General features: G+C 44.0%; 1 protein-coding gene across 1 annotated transcript; it reads right to left on the bottom strand.

The window, feature by feature from the left end:
• Positions 1-2919: 2919 nt before the first annotated feature.
• Positions 2920-21482, bottom strand: LOC124002091 (C-C chemokine receptor type 6-like). The gene is made up of 4 exons (XM_046309358.1): positions 21254-21482; positions 4412-4754; positions 3875-4285; positions 2920-3757 (listed from the first exon to the last, which is right to left on the bottom strand). The coding sequence occupies exons 2-4, from the start codon at positions 4742-4744 to the stop codon at positions 3377-3379; spliced, it is 1125 nt and encodes a 374-aa protein (XP_046165314.1). The 5' UTR covers positions 4745-4754; positions 21254-21482; the 3' UTR covers positions 2920-3376.
• Between the last annotated feature and the right edge of the window lie 95 nt (positions 21483-21577).

Raw genomic sequence — 21577 nt, 5'->3', positions numbered from 1 at the left:
GGAAAAGATTGGTATATTCAAATCATCCCATGGAAATGTTAGTGAGAGCTTATTTGCATTTTCCGTGCGAGATTATATCTGTCCTAGGCAAATACATTTCTTTTCGAGACCTGAAATGCAGTATTTGTATTGTGTTAGGTTGCATCAGTTACATGTTTTAGTAATTCTTTGCTAGATTAATTCAACATTTCACAATACAAAATATGCAAAAGAATGTCATTCTTGTAAAAACCCATAGCAATTTCATTAAAGAAATAATACATGAGGCCATTTATTGTAATTTCTCTCCTTTTCTATGTCATCTATAGTAGCGCTACTGATTTCTGCATGTCGCACCATCAAAGACGCTCACCACTTCCTCACCAGGCTGGCGCGCTGGCTGCTTTAGGTGGAAATGCTTTTTTTTTCGAAAATGGACCTTAACCCTGGCTACTACAATGTGGAGATGCACATTGGATGACCAGAGATTCACAGCCTTTACATCACCGTTTGGATTTTATGAGTACAACCATATTCCATAGGGGTTATGTAACAGTCTGTAACATTCATGAGGATGATGCTAAACATCTTCGGAGATCAGAACTTTCTTAGCCTGCTGTGTTACATTGATGATGTCTTGGTCTATGCGTCCACTGAAGACCTGGGTTCTGCAGGGACTGGAAATGGTCTTTGAACGTCTTAAGGCCCACAACTTCAAGCTCAACCTGAAAAGGTGTCACTTTTGATGTTGTTGGGGCATATCATTTTTTAAATTTTATTTAACCTTTATTTAACTAGGCAAGTCTGTTATTAAGAACACATTCTTGTCGTCAGTGCAAATGGTGTAGCTACAGATCCTGAAAAAAGGGAATGCCATTGCAGGCGTGACGGAAGTTGACCTGATGGAAGACTGAACTGACATCCCCTCTCAGAATAAACTAAGGTTGTTCCCCTGGATGGTGGTGTATTACCAACAGTTAATTGAAGGATGCTTGACCATCGCAAAGCTTCTCTTTTAGATGACAACTGGGCACAAGGCTCCACACTGCAAGAGACGCTCACCTGTCAAGAAGTTGACGGCAGCTGCCTGGACAACAGAGTGTAAGCAGGTCGTCCTCCAGCTAAAGCAAGCCTTGCTGGACAAGATCTTGTTGGCCCAGCGATGGTCTAGATGCTGTACTTTAGCCTTCACAAGCAAGTCACTCATGATAGCCAGTTTCATCATAACGCTTGATGTTTTTTGTGACTGCACTTGAAGAAACGTAAGTTCTTTAAACGTTCCACATTGACTGACCTTTGTCTTAAAGTAATGATGGAATGTCATTTCTCTTTGCTTATTTGAGCTATTCTTGCCATAAAATGTACTTTTGCCAAATATGGCTATCTTCTGTATACCACCCCTACCTTGTTACAACACAACTGATTGGCTCAAACGCATTAAAAAGGAAAGAAATTCCACAAATGAACTTTTAACAAGGCATACCTGTTAATTGAAATGCATTCCAGGTGACTACCTCATGAAGCTGGTTGAGAGAATGCCAAGAATGTGAAAAGCTGTCATAAGGGTGGCTACTTTGAAGAATCTTAAATGTAAAATATATTTGGATTTGTTTAACACTTTTTTGGTTACTACATGATTCCATATGTGTTATTTCATAGTTTTGATGTCTTCACTATTATTAATGAATGTAGAAAATAGTACAAATAAAGAAAAACCCTTGAATGAGTAGATGTGGCCAAACTTTTGACTAGTAATGTACATCCTGACAAAAACTAAGGTTAAAGCTTGTGTGCAGAGACGGGTTTCCAAGCTGGCACCGTATGAGTTTGACATCAAGTACTGTACATCTCTGGTCCGAAAAATGTGACTACTTTCAGAAAACTAGGTGCATGTTGCACGTCACTACTTCACAAGAGAAGCAGTTGAACGTAAACTTTTTTTAAAATCAAAATCCGTTTTTTGGCAGAAATGCCTTCTGGAATGTGATCTTTCATGTCCCTAAAAATGAACTTGTATGCCATCTGTAAATACAAATACAATTGTTAAATTATGAGCCAAGTTGGTTTATCCACAGAAAAAGCCAGGAACCTTCCCACTAGCCATGATTGGCTGAGATAATAGATGGGATGGACATGCCGAGAGATGAGTTCAGATTGGTCTGCCATGTGGCATGCTTCTGTCTATAACATGAGCTGGTCAGTATGTGTAGGCAATCCTTTCTAATGCAACTTTTGTGAAAGATTTCACGTAGTAGAACTGCAAAAGTGTTGCTCTCCACTTTCTGGAGGACCGAGTTTTGAAATCAGTGGAATGCTGGTGGAATTAGTGTATGATAGCTAAGGAGATGAAGAAAATTCTGGCATTGGATTGCAACTATGCAGAGCGTGTTGAAAAGAAACCACACAGAAGGCTGATATAATCCAGAGACAAGTGTTTTATACATCTGCAACCATAGCATCCGTGACAGAGAGGGAGAAGCATCCATTCATTTATAAAGGTAAGATATTCTAGCTAACTACATTTTCAGTTATTATACATTTCTAATTCTGCCAAAGCAGCAGCTATTCTTCCTGGGGTCCTGCAAAATTAAAGCAGTTTATACAATTTTAAAAACATTACAATACCTTCACAGATTTCACAACACACTGTGTGCCCTCAGGCCCCTACTCCACCACTATCACATATCTACATTACTAAATCCATGTGTGTGTATAGTGCATATGTCATTGTGTGTGTGTGTGTGTGTGTGTGTGTGTGTGTGTGTGTGTGTGTGTGTGTGTGTGTGTGTGTGTGTGTGTGTGTGTGTGTGTGTGTGTGTGTGTGTGTGTGTGTGTGTGTGTGTGTGTGTGTGTGTGTGTGTGTGTGTGTGTGTGTGTGTGTGTGTGTGTGTGTGTGTGTGTGTGTGTGTGTCATGCAGGGTAGTAATGTTTTGAGTTGGGATTATGCTTCATTGTTTAGCTAGCTAACTAGCTAGCTACATGTCTAAACAAAAGACTCCACTATGCAAGTAGCCCTTTCACCACACCTTCTGTATCCTGTTCATGTGAGAAATTAACATATTTTATTTGATAGACTGTAGTATGTATCTACCAGAGATGGTAACGTGAAGAACAACATGACCTCAACCAAAGTCAAAATAGGATATAACGTTAGGCCAACGAGACAGTGTCCATGTTCTAAAATTCTCTGGTAAAATGCCTGGCTTTTATCTGTAATTAGAGTAGCGATGAGCATTCAATTGGATTAATACAGCAAATACTATAGGTAAATTATGTAGATACAGTAGCAAACAAATACTCACACTGTACACAGAATATAAATCACTACTTGATTTCCTGACTAACCATGCTATCATCACCGATAGTAATTGGAGGCAATCTCTACCTACTCCCATGTTCACATGGTAAACGACGAGACATTCTTGTTGGATTTGTTGGATCCGTCAGTGGACTTGTGTGCTGGGATATAGAGGTCAGAGGTCATGCGTGAGGAGCGTCCAGATGGGTAGATGTACTTCCTGCCCATGCACCACAGGTCCTCCAGGATCTTCCTGAAGTGGCTCCTGAACTTGACCCCGATGAAGGCATACAGGATGGGGTTGAGGCAGCAGTGGAGGTAGGCCAGGCTCCTGGTGATGGTGAGGGTGGTAAGGATAATCTTCTCTACCTCACACTCCCTCTGCTGAAACAGCGCCACCGTGTGGTAGAGTAGCACCACATTGTAGGGCAGGTGGCACACGATGAAGACCAACACCACGGCTAGGATCACACGAACCGCCTGAAGGAAAAATGGGAAACTTAATTGACCCAATAAGAGACATTTACTTGGACACAAATATATTCTTATAATTAAACATTCCAATTCTATGACTGGAATTTTGGTGTATACTTAAACCTTGTGTCTCTGGGTGCTTTGGGCCCTCAGTAGGGTCCATAGGATGCTGGCATAGCAGAGGACCATGGCCAGGAGGGGCAGGAAGAACCCCATGGCCACCTGCAGGCTAGGCACCAGCACCTTCATCAGCCGGGCGGTCCTGTTACTTTGGAACTGCTCCTGACACACGGTTATAGTCCCTTCCAGCAAGATGGTCTCCTCAACCCGCTCATTGTAGATGACTGTGGGGACGGACAGGGCTATGGCCAGAGCCCAGATGGCTGTACAGATTAGGCGGCTATAGATCAGGTTCTTGGACCGGAGGCCAAAGGAGCGCCTGGCCTGGACGATGGAGATGTAACGGTCTCCACTGATGCAGGCCAGCAGGAGCATGCCACTGTACAGGTTGATGCTGTAGGCTCCTCTCAAAGCCTTATAAATTCAAATAATGAAGAAAATGAAGAAAAACATTATTGTCCATGCAATGCGGAAAGGAACAAATGTTGAACTTTAGAACCTGTATTGGGAACTTCATTAGGAACTGTGAGAACTCCATACCTTGCAGGCCACTGAGCCCATGCTCCAGTCATGCTGCTCATTGTAAATTATGAGAGGTAGGGCCACGATGAAGAGCAGGTCTGCCACCGCCACGTTCAGAAGGTACACGTCCGTCATGGTCTTGGCTTTCTTGTAGAAGGCATATGTGACTATCACCAATGCATTGCCACAGAAACCGAATGCACAGATGAAGGAATGGAAGTAGGTCTGTATGACTATCTCCATATCACGGTTGGGATTCAGGTTACATATATATTCGTTATCATCTGGATAATCTTTAGTGTCGTTTTCTGTGATGTCATAATCATATGCATCTGTGAACGTCTCATTCATGTTTTATCACCTGTGGAGAAGACATATTTTGCTGTAGAAAATAGTAGTCTTCTATAATGATTTAGTCATTCAATTACTCTTTAATGTTGTACAATCAAGTCCATGACAAAAAAGAAACGATAAACATCGCAGTATTTGTGAACTAGCCTGTAGCTACAATGTGACATTTCTTGTTTTTACACATACTGTAGAGCGCTGCAACTTGGACTCTGGGATATATGTAACATAGTAAATGTAAATCTGTCTCCCTCCATTTAGTATGGTATGTTACATTTCGGATGGTATTTATTCATTTGTGGATGTCCATCATCCATTTTGTACATGTCCATCATCCAATTTGTACATTATATTTAGAATTTGCAATATATACAATACAGGTCAAAAGTTTTAGAACACCTACTCATTCAAGGGTTTTTCTTTACTTTACTATTTTCTACATTGTAGAATAATAGTGAAGATATCACAACTATGAAATAACACATATGGAATCATATAATAACCAAAGAAGTGTTCATCAAATCAAAATATATTTTATATTTGAGATTCTTCAAATAGCTACCCTTTGCGTCGATGACAGCTTTTCACACTCTTGGCATTCTCTCAACCAGCCTCCCCTGGAACGCTTTTTCCAACAGTCTTGAAGGAGTTCCCACAAATGCTGAGAACTTGTTGGCTGCTTTTCCTTCAATCTGCGGTTCGACTCATCACAAACTATCTCAATTTGGTTGCGTTTGTGGAGGATTGTGGAGGCCAGGTCATCTGATGCAGCACTCCATCACTCTCCTTCTTGGTAAAATTGCCCTTACACAGCCTGGAGGTGTGTTGAGTCATTGTCCTGTTTAAAAACAAATGATAGTCCCACTAAGCCCAAACCAGATGGGATGGTGTATTGCTGCAGAATGCTGTGGTAGCCATGCTGGTTAAGTGTGCCTTGAATTCTAAATAAATCACAGACACTGTAACCAGCAAAGCACCCCCACGCCATAACACCTCCTCCTCCATGCTTTAAAGGAGGAAATAGACATGTGGAGATCATGTGTATTTCCCATTTGGACTCCAGACCAAAGGACAGATTTCCACCGGTCTAATGTCCATTGGTCATGTTTATTGGCCCAAGCAAGTCTTCTTCTTATTGGTGTCCTTTAGTAATGGTTTCTTTGCAGCAATTCGACCATAAAGGCCTGATTCACACAGTCTCCTCTGAACAGTTGATGTTGATGTATCTGTTACTTGAACTCTGTGAAGCATTTATTTGGGCTGCAATTTCTAAGGCTGGTAACTCTAATGAACTTATCCTGTGCAGCAGAGGTAACTCTGGGTCTTCCATTCATGTGGCGGTCCTCATGAGAGCCAGTTTCATGATAGCGCTTGATGGTTTTTGCGACTGCACTTGAAACTTTCAAAGTTCTTGAAATTTTCCGCATTGACTGACATTTGTGTCAGGATTTGGCCAGGGTTGTTCCGGTTTTTGGTCACTAGATGCCCCCATTGTGCTTTTTGACCTTTTGTTTTCCCTTGATCCCCATTATTATTTGCACCTGTGCCTCGTTTCCCCTGATTGTATTTAAACCCTTAGTTTTCCTCAGTTATTTGCTCTGTGTTTGTATGTTAGCACCCAGCCCTAGTATTCTGTGTACTCTTGTTGATCTCGGTGGACTCTCTTGTGGAATTCTGTTTTTTGTTCTTGTTTATTTATTTTTGAGTATCTTTTGAGGCTTTTTATGCTATACCTACCACCTTGTGGATTTACCTTTTTGTCTTGGAGGATTACCTTTGTTCTCGTGGAATTCCTTTTGAGGTTGTGGAGTTACATGTTTTCCTGAAGGACTTCACTTTTTTACTTCATTAAATACACTGTCTCAAGTACTGTTGTGTCTGCCTCATCTTCTGGGTTCTGCCGACTATTCGTGGCTCAGTTGGTTAAGTGACTGTTTCTCACTCAAGAGACCCGGGTTCGTACCGGGTCCTGACAGAAACACAGAGCCCTTACGAGTGGAGATAGGGAAAAGATCCGACCCCTGGGGGGGCAAGTGCCCGGAAACAGTTCGATGGGGCAATCATAAGGTCTATCCTCCAAGACAAAAAGGTAAATCCACAAGGTGGTAGGTATAGCATAAAAAGCCTCAAAAGATACTCAAAAATAAATAAACAAGAACAAAAAACAGAATTCCACAAGAGAGTCCACCGGGATCAACAAGAGTACACAGAATACTAGGGCTGGGTGCTAACATACAAACACAGAGCAAATAACTGAGGAAAACTAAGGGTTTAAATACAATCAGGGGAAACGAGGCACAGGTGCAAATAATAATGGGGATCAAGGGAAAACAAAAGGTCAAAAAGCACAATGGGGGCATCTAGTGACCATAAACCAGAATAACCCTGGCCAAATCCTGACAATTTGTGTCTTAAAGTAATGATGGACTGTCGTTTCTCTTTGCTTATTTGAGCTTTTCTTGCCATGAAATGGGCTTTCACCAAATTGTCTGTATTGGCTATTGTCTGTATACCCCCCTACCTTGTTATATATCAAATGTTTAACACTTTTTTGGTTACTACATGATTCCATATGTGTTATTTCATAGTTTCGATGTTTTCACTATTATTCTACATTGTAGAAAATTGTAAAAATAAAGAAAAACCCCTAGGTGTTCTAAAACTTTTGACCGGTAGTGTATATTTTCTGAATTCCGCTTTGTTGTGGCCAGGGGCCACACACACACACACACACACACACACACACACACACACACACACACACACACACACACACACACACACACACACACACACACACACACACACACACACACACACACACACACACACACACACACACACACACACACACACACACACACACACATCCTAAAATTGCATTTGGACCCCCACCCCACAGTTTATCATTGCATTGTGATACAAAAAGCGGCATCAGTGTGCTTTAGTACCAGAGCAGTCAGGCTGTTTGGCGGTTTCAGCCGAGTGGATTTAGGACCGCAGGGACACCACTTTGTTTTGTCCGGTTTCAACAGAAGTAAATGAACTTGGCTCGTTTTCGCCAGTTGGATAACGCCAAATGTTGGCTAATGGCCAAAAGTTGGCTAACGTTAGATATTATTCTTGCCCAATTCACAGTCAGTGATCACAGCCCCAATCACAGTCAATGTAACGTTATGTACGTAGCTAATTCCCTACTTTCCACACTCACATGGTATAAACAGCTCTACAGCCTTCACTGTCATGGTGGAACATTCAGTACACAACACTATACACATCATGTCTTAGCAGGATCAAATGGTGACAGGTGTGACAGCCAGGGAAGACCAGTCTTCGGAGCGGAGGTGAATTTTGAAGTATATTTATAACAATCAGTGAATGGATAGAAAGTTCCATCTTGAGTTGATAGGTAGGTTACAGTCTGGGATCTGGGAATAATGGTCTTTTCAATTATTCAACCATTGATTCTATTCTTGGATAATATAATGTATACATGTACACCAGGATCAGATGGTGACAGGGGTCTCAGCAGGGTCAGGGAAGACCCGTCTGTGATGGCTTGGAGGTTAACTTTTGTAGATGCAACACTTTATTCTCTCTGCGCAGCAAACACTGGACAAGCCAGGAGCTTCAAAGATTGAAACTATTTTAAAACAGTGTGACAAACCTCTGAAGTTGATTTCCAAACTGTATCAAGGGTTGACAGAGGCTTTTACCGATGACACAAACAAAATGTGAGGAAGAGCTGGGAGACACTACTGATGATGATGAATGGATACAGATATGTTTGAATAACCTGTCATGTTCATATCATCTCAAACATAAATTACTGCCGTTTAAGACCATCCATAGAATGTACTATATGCCAGTGAAACTGAACACCATGCACTCAGATATGTAATTCCTCTACTGGAGGTATAAAACACAAAAGGGGATATATTTCAATGTTATTGCATATGTTATGCTCTGGTGAATGCTGAGCGAATTCTGGCAAAGAGTGTGTTATTTTATCTTATGTCTACAGATTCTCCCTCCTCCCTGTTTTTGTTTGGAAATGTTTATACTTTAGACTGTTATCAGAAGAAACAGTGTAACCTAGCATTTATAGCGGGTATGAAATGCATTGCCATTAATTGGAATGTTGGTTATCCTCCCACAATGTCAAAATGGATGGCAGAAATGTAAAGTTATGTGTCACTAGATTTGATTTATTACAAGGGTATACTGTGCAAATTTCATAAGGTCTGGATGCCTTATATGGAATGATGTATGTGGACACATGCTCGTCGAACATCTCCAAAATCATGGACATTAATATGGAGTTGGTCCCCCCTTTGCTGCTATAACAGACTCCACTCTTTTTGGAAGGCTTTCCACTAGATGTGGGAACATTGCTGCGGGGACTTGCTTCCATTCAGCCATAAGAACATTTGTGAGGTTGGGCACTGATGTTGGGTGATTAGGCCTGAATTGCAGTCGGCATTCCAATTTATCGAAAAGGTGCTCGATGGGGTTGAGGTTACATTTACATTTACATTTAAGTCATTTAGCAGACGCTCTTATCCAGAGCGACTTAGGTTAGGGCTCTGTGCATGCCAGTCAAGTTCTTCCACACTACTCTCAACAAACAATTTCTGTATGGACTACGTATTGTGCACGGGGGCATTGTCATATTTTTTGTCTCTTTATCTTTTGTGGTCTAGTACTCTCTTTTTGTTAGCTAGGGCCATCTACTTTAACTGCTGCCTGTCTTCCCAGTGGCCTACTGGCAGTGTGAACTGCTGACTGTGCATAATTTGCCGATAGTTATTGACACATCAACCAGGATTGTGGGGGTGGGGACAAATTAGCAATTAGTACTGGGAAGTGTGCTCTCCACCTGTGCTAGGCTATTAGCAATTAGAGTTAGTTCTTCAGTCTCCCCTAGTTTCTCAGCAGCATCTGTAAGTGTCGGTCATGTCAGTGGCGGTTTTGTCTTAAAACTAAGACCGTAGCCGAAACAAAGACGGTTTGAGTTATTCTGAGGAGTTCGAGGAAGGAAAGAGAGGAAGGCTCCACACCACTCTCTGACTTGAGTATTTGCCTAGTTATTTACAGATGATCAAATTTTGCTCTTTTGTAGCTTTGTCAACTATGTATGTGTTTTCTATACCTTCGCACCTCTCCCTGTAGGCTTTACAGACACTCCCCACACCTTGTCTGCAAGCCTTCTCATTTAGTGGACCCTGCGCGCACAAGCCAAGTGGAATTCCCAGTCTCAGGCAGCATTTGGAACTGCCGATCTGTGGTCAAGAACGCCGAGTTCATCTCAGCCTATGCTACTGTCGTGTCTTTGGCTATGCCGGATTAAGTGATATGACATGCTATTCTATAAATTCCTTTATTTGTTATTAATATTACCTGATTGAGCTAATCATGCAAATATAATTAACTAGAAAGTCGGGGCACCACAAAATAATATTTATATAGCTTGTCATGTTTTGTCATTTATTATCATGTCTTGTCCCTGTGCTTCCCATTCTATTCGTTTCCCTCTGCTGGTCTTATTAGGTTCTTTCCCTCTTTCTATCCCTCTCTCTCCCCCTCCCTCTCTCACTCTCTCGCTCTCTCTTCTCTCTATCGTTCCGTTCCTGCTCCCAGCTGTTCCTATTCCCCTAATCATCATTTAGCCTTCCCACACCTGTTCCCGATCCTTTTCCCTGATTAGAGTCCCTATTTCTCTCCTTGTTTCCCGTACCTGCCCCGTCGGATCCTCATTTATATTCACCGTGCTGTGTCTATGTTTTGCCCTGTCGTGTCGTGTTTCCCTCAGATGCTGCGTGGTGAGCAGGTGTCTGAGTCTGCTAGGTTCAAGTGCCTTCCCGAGGCAACCTGCAGTTCTCGATCAAGTCTCCAGTCTGTTCTCGTCTTTACGTGTAGTATTATGCTTTTTGTTTTGTAATGTTTATTCTGGATTAAATACTCTGTTTTCGCCAAGTCGCTTTTGGGTCCTCATTCACCAGCATGACAGAAGGATCCGACCGAGGAATGGACCCAGCGACTACAGACGCTCGTAACACTGCCGTCGAGATCCAAGGAGCCATGCTCGGCAGACACGAGCAGGAATTGTCTGCTGCTCGCCATGCCGTGGAGAGCCTGGCCGCTCAGGTTTCCGACCTCTCTGGACAGTTCCAGAGTCTTCGTCTCGTGCCACCTGTTACTTCCTGGCCTGCCGAGCCTCCAGAACCTAGGGTTAATAACCCACCTTGCTACTCCGGGCAGCCCACTGAGTGCCGCTCCTTTCTCACCCAGTGTGAGATTGTGTTCTCTCTCCAACCCAACACATACTCTAGAGAGAGAGCTCGGGTTGCTTACGTCATTTCACTCCTTACTGGCCGGGCCCGAGAGTGGGGCACAGCTATCTGGGAGGCAAGGGCTGATTGTTCTAACAATTACCAGAACTTTAAAGTGGAGATGATTCGGGTTTTTGACCGTTCAGTTTTTGGTGGGGAGGCTTCTAGGGTCCTGGCTTCCCTATGCCAAGGTGATCGATCCATAACGGATTACTCTATAGAGTTTCGTACTCTTGCTGCCTCTAGTGACTGGAACGAGCCGGCGCTGCTCGCTCGTTTTCTGGAGGGACTCCACACAGTGGTCAAAGATGAGATTCTCTCTCGGGAGGTTCCTTCCAGTGTGGACTCTTTGATTGCTCTCGCCATCCGCATAGAACGACGGGTAGATCTTCGTCACCAGGCTCGTGGAAGAGAGCTCGCATCAACGGTGTTTCCCTGCTCCGCATCGCAACCATCTCCCTCCTCTGGCTCTGAGACTGAGCCCATGCAGCTGGGAGGGATTCGCATCTCGACTAAGGAGAGGGAACGGAGGATCACCAACCGCCTGTGCCTCTATTGCGGATTTGATGGACATTTTGTTAATTCATGTCCAGTAAGAGGCCAGAGCCCATCAGTAAGCGGAGGGCTACTGGTGAGCGCTACTACTCAGGTCTCTTCATCTAGATCTTGTACTATTATGTCGGTCCATCTACGCTGGACCGGTTCGGGTGCTACATGCAGTGCCTTGATTGACTCTGGGGCTGAGGGTTGTTTCATGGACGAAGCATGGGTTCGGAAACATAACATTCCTTTCAGACAGTTAGACAAGCCTACGCCCATGTTTGCCTTAGATGGTAGTCATCTTCCCAGTATCAGATTTGAGACACTACCTTTAACTCTCACAGTATCTGGTAACCACAGTGAGACTATTTCTTTTTTGATTTTTCGTTCACCTTTCACACCTGTTGTTTTGGGTCATCCCTGGCTAGTATGTCATAATCCTTCTATTAATTGGTCTTGTAATTCTATCCTATCCTGGAACGTATCTTGTCATGTGAAGTGCTTAATGTCTGCCATCCCTCCCATTTCTTCTGTCCCCACTTCTCAGGAGGAACCTGGCGAGTTGACAGGAGTGCCGGAGGAATATCATGATCTGCGCACGGTCTTCAGTCGGTCCCGAGCCAACTCCCTTCCTCCTCACCGGTCGTATGATTGTAGTATTGATCTCCTTCCGGGGACCACTCCTCCTCGGGGTAGACTATACTCTCTGTCGGCTCCCGAACGTAAGGCTCTCGAGGATTATTTATCTGTGTCTCTTGACGCCGGTACCATAGTGCCTTCTTCCTCTCCGGCCTGGGCGGGGTTCTTTTTTGTTAAGAAGAAGGACGGTACTCTGCGCCCCTGCGTGGATTATCGAGGGCTGAATGACATAACGGTTAAGAATCGTTATCCGCTTCCCCTTATGTCATCAGCCTTCGAGATTCTGCAGGGAGCCAGGTGCTTTACTAAGTTGGACCTTCGTAACGCTTACCATCTCGTGCGCATCAGAGAGGGGGACGAGTGGAAAACGGCGTTTAACACTCCGTTAGGGCATTTTGAGTACCGGGTTCTGCCGTTTGGTCTCGCCAATGCGCCAGCTGTTTTTCAGGCATTAGTTAATGATGTTCTGAGAGACATGCTGAACATCTTTGTTTTTGTCTATCTTGACGATATCCTGATTTTTTCACCGTCACTCGAGATTCATGTTCAGCACGTTCGACGTGTTCTACAGCGCCTTTTAGAGAATTGTCTCTACGTAAAGGCTGAGAAGTGCTCTTTTCATGTCTCCTCCGTTACTTTTCTCGGTTCCGTTATTTCCGCTGAAGGCATTCAGATGGATTCCGCTAAGGTCCAAGCTGTCAGTGATTGGCCCGTTCCAAGGTCACGTGTCGAGTTGCAGCGCTTTTAGGTTTCGCTAATTTCTATCGGCGTTTCATTCGTAATTTCGGTCAAGTTGCTGCCCCTCTCACAGCTCTTACTTCTGTCAAGACGTGTTTTGAGTGGTCCGGTTCCGCCCAGGGAGCTTTTGATCTTCTAAAAGAACGTTTTACGTCCGCTCCTATCCTCGTTACTCCTGACGTCACTAGACAATTCATTGTCGAGGTTGACGCTTCAGAGGTAGGCGTGGGAGCCATTCTATCCCAGCGCTTCCAGTCTGACGATAAGGTTCATCCTTGCGCTTATTTTTCTCATCGCCTGTCGCCATCTGAGCGCAACTATGATGTGGGTAACCGTGAACTGCTCGCCATCCGCTTAGCCCTAGGCGAATGGCGACAGTGGTTGGAGGGGGCGACCGTTCCTTTTGTCGTTTGGACAGACCATAAGAACCTTGAGTACATCCGTTCTGCCAAACGACTTAATGCCCGTCAAGCTCGTTGGGCGTTGTTTTTCGCTCGTTTCGAGTTTGTGATTTCTTACCGTCCGGGTAGCAAGAACACCAAGCCTGATGCCTTATCCCGTCTGTTTAGTTCTTCTGTGGCTTCTACTGATCCCGAGGGGATTCTTCCTTATGGGCGTGTTGTCGGGTTGACAGTCTGGGGAATTGAAAGACAGGTTAAGCAAGCACTCACGCACACTGCGTCGCCGCGCGCTTGTCCTAGTAACCTCCTTTTCGTTCCTGTTTCCACTCGTCTGGCTGTTCTTCAGTGGGCTCACTCTGCCAAGTTAGCTGGTCATCCCGGTGTTCGAGGCACTCTTGCGTCTATTCGCCAGCGATTTTGGTGGCCAACTCAGGAGCGTGACACGCGCCGTTTCGTGGCTGCTTGTTCGGACTGCGCGCAGACTAAGTCGGGTAACTCTCCTCCTGCCGGTCGTCTCAGACCGCTCCCCATTCCTTCTCGACCATGGTCTCACATCGCCCTAGACTTCATTACCGGTCTGCCTTTGTCTGCGGGGAAGACTGTGATTCTTACGGTTGTCGATAGGTTCTCTAAGGCGGCACATTTCATTCCCTCGCTAAACTTCCTTCCGCTAAGGAGACGGCACAAATCATTATCGAGAATGTGTTCAGAATTCATGGCCTCCCGTTAGACGCCGTTTCAGACAGAGGCCCGCAATTCACGTCACAGTTTTGGAGGGAGTTCTGTCGTTTGATTGGTGCGTCCGTCAGTCTCTCTTCCGGGTTTCATCCCCAGTCTAACGGTCAAGCAGAGAGGGCCAATCAGACGATTGGTCGCATACTACGCAGCCTTTCTTTCAGAAACCCTGCGTCTTGGGCAGAACAGCTCCCCTGGGCAGAATACGCTCACAACTCGCTTCCTTCGTCTGCTACCGGGTTATCTCCGTTTCAGAGTAGTCTGGGTTACCAGCCTCCTCTATTCTCTTCCCAGCTTGCCGAGTCCAGCGTTCCCTCCGCTCAAGCGTTTGTCCAACGTTGTGAGCGCACCTGGAGGAGGGTGAGGTCTGCACTTTGCCGCTACAGGGCACAGACTGTGAGAGCCGCCAATAAACGCAGGATTAAGAGTCCTAGGTATTGTTGCGGCCAGAGAGTGTGGCTTTCCACTCGCAACCTTCCTCTTACGACAGCTTCTCGTAAGTTGACTCCGCGGTTCATTGGTCCGTTCCGTGTCTCCCAGGTCGTCAATCCTGTCGCTGTGCGACTGCTTCTTCCGCGACATCTTCGTCGCGTCCATCCTGTCTTCCATGTCTCCTGTGTTAAGCCCTTTCTTCGCACCCCCGTTCGTCTTCCCTCCCCCCTCCCGTCCTTGTCGAGAGCGCACCTATTTACAAGGTACATAAGATCATGGACATGCGTTCTCGGGGACGGGGTCACCAATACTTAGTGGATTGGGAGGGCTACGGTCCTGAGGAGAGGAGTTGGGTTCCGTCTCGGGACGTGCTGGACCGTTCACTCATTGATGATTTCCTCCGTTGCCGCCAGGATTCCTCCTCGAGTGCGCCAGGAGGCGCTCGGTGAGTGGGGGGGTACTGTCATGTTTTGTCATTTATTATCATGTCTTGTCCCTGTGCTTCCCATTCTATTCGTTTCCCTCTGCTGGTCTTATTAGGTTCTTTCCCTCTTTCTATCCCTCTCTCTCCCCCTCCCTCTCTCACTCTCTCGCTCTCTCTTCTCTCTATCGTTCCGTTCCTGCTCCCAGCTGTTCCTATTCCCCTAATCATCATTTAGCCTTCCCACACCTGTTCCCGATCCTTTTCCCTGATTAGAGTCCCTATTTCTCTCCTTGTTTCCCGTACCTGCCCCGTCGGATCCTCATTTATATTCACCGTGCTGTGTCTATGTTTTGCCCTGTCGTGTCGTGTTTCCCTCAGATGCTGCGTGGTGAGCAGGTGTCTGAGTCTGCTAGGTTCAAGTGCCTTCCCGAGGCAACCTGCAGTTCTCGATCAAGTCTCCAGTCTGTTCTCGTCTTTACGTGTAGTATTATGCTTTTTGTTTTGTAATGTTTATTCTGGATTAAATACTCTGTTTTCGCCAAGTCGCTTTTGGGTCCTCATTCACCAGCATGACATAGCTGTTATCTTCGGAATAAACTCTTAAAGACCTAGTAATATTATTATCAATAGCAGTCAATATTAATCGTCACCTTATTTCAGTCTCATCTGAAAGTTGTCAATTCTTGGTTGTCTTCACGAACCCTGGCTAACAAGTTGAATCAGCAATGCAAAATTGTGTTTAATTATTTATTTGCTAAATACCTAACTAATCACACAGAATTACATATACACAGAATGAATCCTACCTTGATTACAAATTAGGTCATAAAGGAAAACGCCCCTAGCGGACGGAACAGATATGACAGCTGGTTACACAAAAGAAAAGGGGGTTGGGTTTGAGCGGGAAGACGGAGGAACAAAGGGAGAAGCGATGTCTCTATCGTAAATACAGTATTTTATGCATTCTAAATTACCGCCCATTTGGAAAAGGAAAATGCAATAAATATTTACTCTGAGCTGCGCTTCGGTAGGTTGGTGGTAGATGGAAGGCCGTGTTGCCCAACCGAGTCCTTTGTCCTTTGAAGAATGTGGGGGTAAAATGGATACGTTGTAGTAACGTTGTTGTGTGGTAGACGGGATACTCTGTCTGTGCTTTCCTTGCCCACATTTGCAGCTGCTGTTGCTAACTCAAAGGCTAGGAGGTATCACTTCTGTAGTGAATAAGAGTTCAAAGTTCATACCTTTCGCAACCAAAGCTCATGCTGAGGTTGGCTTCGTTCTGTAGTTATTATCTGAACCATTCTGACATTGGACCGTCGTCCTCACATCCTCGGAACAGATAACATGTTAGTACTTTTAACATATGGACTGGCGTCCTCACATCCTCGGAACAGGAGGTTACATTTTCGTCAAAGCTTTATATAGTGGAGTGAGAAGGGTGTGTTTGAAAAGTTTTATAAGCATGTCTCTTCACAGGGGCGGGCCACTGATTGAGCAGAGCCCTAACCTTATGAAAACCCAAATCTCTCATTTGGAAGCTAAAATTACATTTAATCTTTTCACCAATAATTTTATAGTCAACAATTTAAATTGAACAACAATCCCATGTGAATCCGATAACTTCAATGTGCAGACTTTCCACTGAAGAGTTTATGTCATCCTATCATTGATGAGAATGTCTCAGATGACAACCGAACTGACATCATATTCATTAAGTACCACCGCATATGTTCAATTAGTCGGATTACCAGAATATAGTTCATTTTGCCACACCTTCTGATGTTCCCAGAATCTCTATGTTAACCAAAGGATTTTCAAATGTCACATCAGTAGGGTAGAGAGAGGAAAAAGGGGGGAGAAGTATTTATGACTGTCATAAACATACCCCCAGGCCAACGTCATGACGCTGCTCTTCAGTCCCTTAACTGTTTGCCCTGACAGAGACATGGATCACCCTAGAGAACACTGCTAATCCAGCTACTCTTTCTTCTTTCTTCCCTCCTACCTCTCTGTGAACGACTTTGTCCACCACTGGAAATAAAGTTTGACTACAAGACCATGGTGCTTACCGCGCTCCAGCAGGTATATTTCACTGGTCATCCCCGAAGCCAACACCTCCTTTGGCCGCCTTTCCTTCAAGTTCTCTGCTGCCAATGACTGGAACGAATTGCAAAAATTACTGAAGCTGGAGTCTTATTAACCTACAAAGCATTACATGGGCTTGCTCCTACCTATCTTTCTGATTTGGTCCTGCCATATATACCTACACGTATGCTATGGTCACAAGACGCAGGCCTCCTAATTATCCCTAGAATTTCTAAGCAAACAGCTGGAGGCAGGGCTTTCTCCTATAGAGCTCCAGTTTTATGGAATGGTCTGCCTACCCATGTGAGAGACGCAGACTCAGTCTCATCCTTTAAGTCTTTATTGAAGACTCATCTCTTCAGTAGTTCCTATGATTGAATATAGTCTGGCCCAGGAGTGTGAAGGTGAACGGAAAGGCACTGGAGCAACGAATCGCCCTTGCTGTCTCTGCCAGGCCGGTTCCCCTCTCTCCACTGGGATTCTCTGCCTCTAACCCTATTACAGGGGCTGAGTCGCTGGCTTACTGGTGCTCTTCCATGCCTTCCCTAGGAGGGGTGCGTCACTTGAGTGGGTTGAGTCACTGATGTGGTCTTCCTGTCTGGGTTGGCGCCTCCCCCCCCTTGGGTTGTGCCATAGCGGAGATCTTTGTGGGCTATACTCGGCCTTGTCTCAAGATGGTGAGTTGGTGGTTGAAGATATCCTGGGTGGGGTAATATCCTGCCTGTTTAACCCTGTCTGGGGGTATCATCAGATGAGGCCACAGTGTCTCCTGACCCCTCCTGTCTCAGCCTCCAGTATTTATGCTGCAGTAGTTTGTGTCAGGGGGCTAGGGTCTGTTATATCTGGAGTATTTATCCTGTCTTATCCGGTGTCCTGTGTGAATTTAAGTATGCTCTCTCTAATTCTCTCTTCCTCTCTTTCTTTCTTTCTCTCTCTTGGAGGACCCGAGCCCTAGGACCATGCCTTAAGACTTCCTGGCATGATGACTCCTTGTTGTCCCCAGTCCACCTGGCCTTGCTGCTGCTCCAGTTTCAACTGTTCTGCCTGTGGCTATGGAACTCTGACCTGTTCACTGTAATTACTATTATTTGACCATGCTGGTCATTTATGAACATTTGAACATCTTGGCCAAGTTCTGTTATAATTTCCACCCGGCACAGCCAGAAGAGGACTGGCCATCCCTCAGCCTGGTTCCTCTCCAGGTTTCTTTCTAGGTTTTGGCCTTTCTAGGGAGTTTTTCCTAGCCACCATGCCTCTACACCTGCATTGCTTACTGTTTGGGGTTTTAGGCTGGGTTTCTGTACAGCACTTTGATATATGAGCTGAAGTAAGAAGGGCTTTATAAATCAATTTGATTTGATAATAGATAATCAGACACATTGTACAGGGCATCTGACTAAAACGGGTCAAAGTGGTGCTAGTGGAGCCTGTTTGGGCATAATCAAAGATAAGCACATTGAGAATAAGCTCACAGACTGTTATCAGGAGTCAACACTAATAGTACTATGGTTTCACTTCTGTTTGATAATAATTAAAAAATTACTGAAAAGATTTCAAGAGTGTAAAACATTGAACTACATACACCATATTACACAGTTGAAGTCGGAAGTGTACATTTACTTAGGTTGGAGTCATTAAATCTCGTTTTTCAACCACTCCACACATTTCTTGTTAATTAACAGACTATTGTTTTGGCAAGTCGATTAGGACATCTACTTTGTGCATGACACAATTCATTTTTACAACAATTGTTTACAAACAGATTTTTCACTTATAATTCACAGTATCACAATTCCAGTTGGTCAGAAGTTTACATACACTAAGTTGACTGTGCCTTTAATAAACAGCTTGGAAAATTCCAGAAAATGATGTCATGACTTTAGAAGCTTCTGATTCTAAAGCTTCTAATTGACATAATTTGAGTCAATTGGAGGTGTACCTGTGGATGTATTTCAAGGCCAAATACTCATTGAGTGTATATAAACTTCTGACCCACTGGGAATGTGATTAAATAAATAAAAGCTTAAATAAATCATTCTCGCTACTATTATTCTTACCTTTCATTCTTAAAATAAAGTGGTGATACTAACTGACCTAAGACAGGGAAGTTTTACTAAATGTCAGGTATTGTGAAAAACTGAGTTTAAATGTATTTTGCTAAGGTGTATGTAAACTTCCTGTCACGCCTTGGTCATTGTATCTTGTGTTTTTGTTATATGTTTGGGTAGGCCAGGGTGTGACATGGGTTTATATGTTGTATTTCGTATTGGGGTTTGTATTAATTGGGAGTGTGTATTAGTAGGGGTGTGTCTAGTTAGGCTTGGCTGCCTGAGGCGATTCCTAATTGGAGTCAGCTGATTCTCGTTGTCTCGGATTGGGAACCGTATTTAGGTAGCTTGAGTGCGCGTTGTATTTCGTGGGTGATTGTACCTGTCTTTGTGTTAGTCATCAGTTAGGCTGTAATTAGTTTCACTCGTTTGTTGTTTTTGTATTTTCAGTTATTTCATGTACCGCTTTATCTTCATTAAAAGTCATGAGTAACCTACACGCTGCATTTCGGTCTGACTCTCTTCAAACAGCAGAAGAACAACATTACACTTCCAAGACTTCAACTGTGTACACAGTGGGTTCTGAAATGATTGACACCTTTGATAAAGAAGAGCAAAAATGACTGATTCAAATACAGAGCTATATTGTAAGCAAAAAAAATGTAGATTCTATTTTTTTATACTAATCGTTTGCTCAGAGAGAGGGAGAGATTCTCTTGAACATGTCATAGTTATGTCACACATGCAGCTCACAAAAATATATGAGAATTTCTGCTCTACTCAATTACAACCAAACTAATTGCAACATTACAGCTAAAATGGAAGTGGCAAGTGGAAGGAGGAAAGTAAGAAACGTGTCTCTCGGCATTAAAGACAGAAATTGTCTAAAGAAAATTGTGATGAATAAAAAAGTATATATGGGGGATTGGAAATGATGCAAACGATTACATTGATGGAATCTACAATCAATCTGCACTATTAAAGCTGATCTTCCCCTAAAAAACAACAAAGGTAGGGGTCAGAATTGACACCCCTGTTTTCAATACCTTTCAATACTTCAACAATAACAGCACTGAGCCTTTCAACTAAAATGTTTTATGAATTGGAGAACATATTGGGCCGGTTCTTTTATTTTTTTTTACTTTTACCCCTTTTTCGTGGTATCCAATTGTCTCATCGCTGAAACTCCGTATGGAGAGAGAGGGGCAAAGGTCGAGAGCCGTGCGTCCTCCAAAACACAACACAACCAAGGTGCACTGCTTCTTGACACAATGCCCACTTAACCCGGAAGCCAGCGTCACCAATGTGTCAGAGGAAACATTGTACACCTGGTGACCGTGTCAACGTGCACTGCGCCCGGCCCTCCGCAGGAGTTTCTAGTGTGCAATGGGACAAGGACATCCCTGCCGGCCAAACCCTCCCCTAACCTGGAAGACGCTGGGCAAATAGTGCATCGCCCCATGGGTCTCCTGGTTGCGGTCAGCTGCGACAGGGCCTAGACTTGAAGCCAGAATCTCTAGTGGCACTGGGACAGATTTTTAGACCATTGGTCCATACAGAATCCTTTCAGATCCTTGATACCCTTCATCTGCGCTTCAGGACTGCCCTCTTCAATTCAAACCATAGGTTTTCAATGGGTTTCAAGTCTGGAGACTGAGATGGCCATTGTAAAATGTAGAATTTTGTGGCCAATGAACCATTTCTTTGTGGAGTTTGATGTGCATGGCCAAAGAGCTCTATTTTGATGTCATCTAACCTAAGTACCGGAAATGATTTGATATTGAGATAAAAATGGCTGCATTAGACCTTTAAAGTTTGTTCAATCATATCAGACCACAAGTCCAAGACCACTATGATGACACACCAAATGTGTTTGATGGATTCTTTTTGTCTTCTTCTAATGCCTCTTAAGGGAAAAGTGATCCAAAAGTAACGGAAAGTAATCAAAAAATGACGTTACTGATTACAATTTTGGACAGTTAACTACATAGTAACTGTAGTGGACTACATGTAGGAAATAACCGACTCAACCCTGCTTGAGTTGTGATGTGCCACATTCATTGCCGAACATTTTTATTTTCAGTTGTAACTGAGAACTAGATTATTTCAAATACATTTAGTAAATGATCAGTACATACCTGTAGAAAAGTCGTTGGGAGAACAGGTTGCTGGGATACAAAACAATTGATGAAGTACTTTCTGGCCAGGTTTTCTCCAAAATAAAGTCCTCCAAATCAAATCAGACAAAGGCTGGTCAATCCTGTAAACTACGATGCCTAGAAATATGAGCTTGAGTTGAGAGTACTCCTGTTATAGCAACTACAACAACAGGCTACCTGACTCTTGGCAGACTGAAGTTACTGTTTGTTTGTGTGGTGGGGAGGTGGACACAGAGGTTCAGTGTGGTTGGTTGTGTATTTACTGGGAGGTGGAATCCCCACAGCTAACAGCTTCTGCATAGC

This window comes from Oncorhynchus gorbuscha, linkage group LG17 (genome assembly GCF_021184085.1).
Source record: "Oncorhynchus gorbuscha isolate QuinsamMale2020 ecotype Even-year linkage group LG17, OgorEven_v1.0, whole genome shotgun sequence".
In the NCBI taxonomy this organism is placed as follows: Eukaryota; Metazoa; Chordata; class Actinopteri; order Salmoniformes; family Salmonidae; genus Oncorhynchus; species Oncorhynchus gorbuscha.
Note: the sequence above shows the minus strand (reverse complement) of the source record. Positions and strands in the feature narration are given on the sequence as shown.

What these genes read in the sequence shown, in the direction of transcription:
- LOC124002091 (XM_046309358.1), bottom strand. Translation starts at nt 4,744, where the DNA reads ATGAATGAGACGTTCACAGATGCATATGATTATGACATCACAGAAAAC. An exon ending in TGGGCTCAGTGGCCTGCAAG is followed by an intron (nt 4,286 to 4,411) that starts GTATGGAGTTCT and finishes TGAATTTATAAG; the next exon opens with GCTTTGAGAGGAGCCTACAG. An exon ending in AAAGCACCCAGAGACACAAG is followed by an intron (nt 3,758 to 3,874) that starts GTTTAAGTATAC and finishes TTTTTCCTTCAG; the next exon opens with GCGGTTCGTGTGATCCTAGC.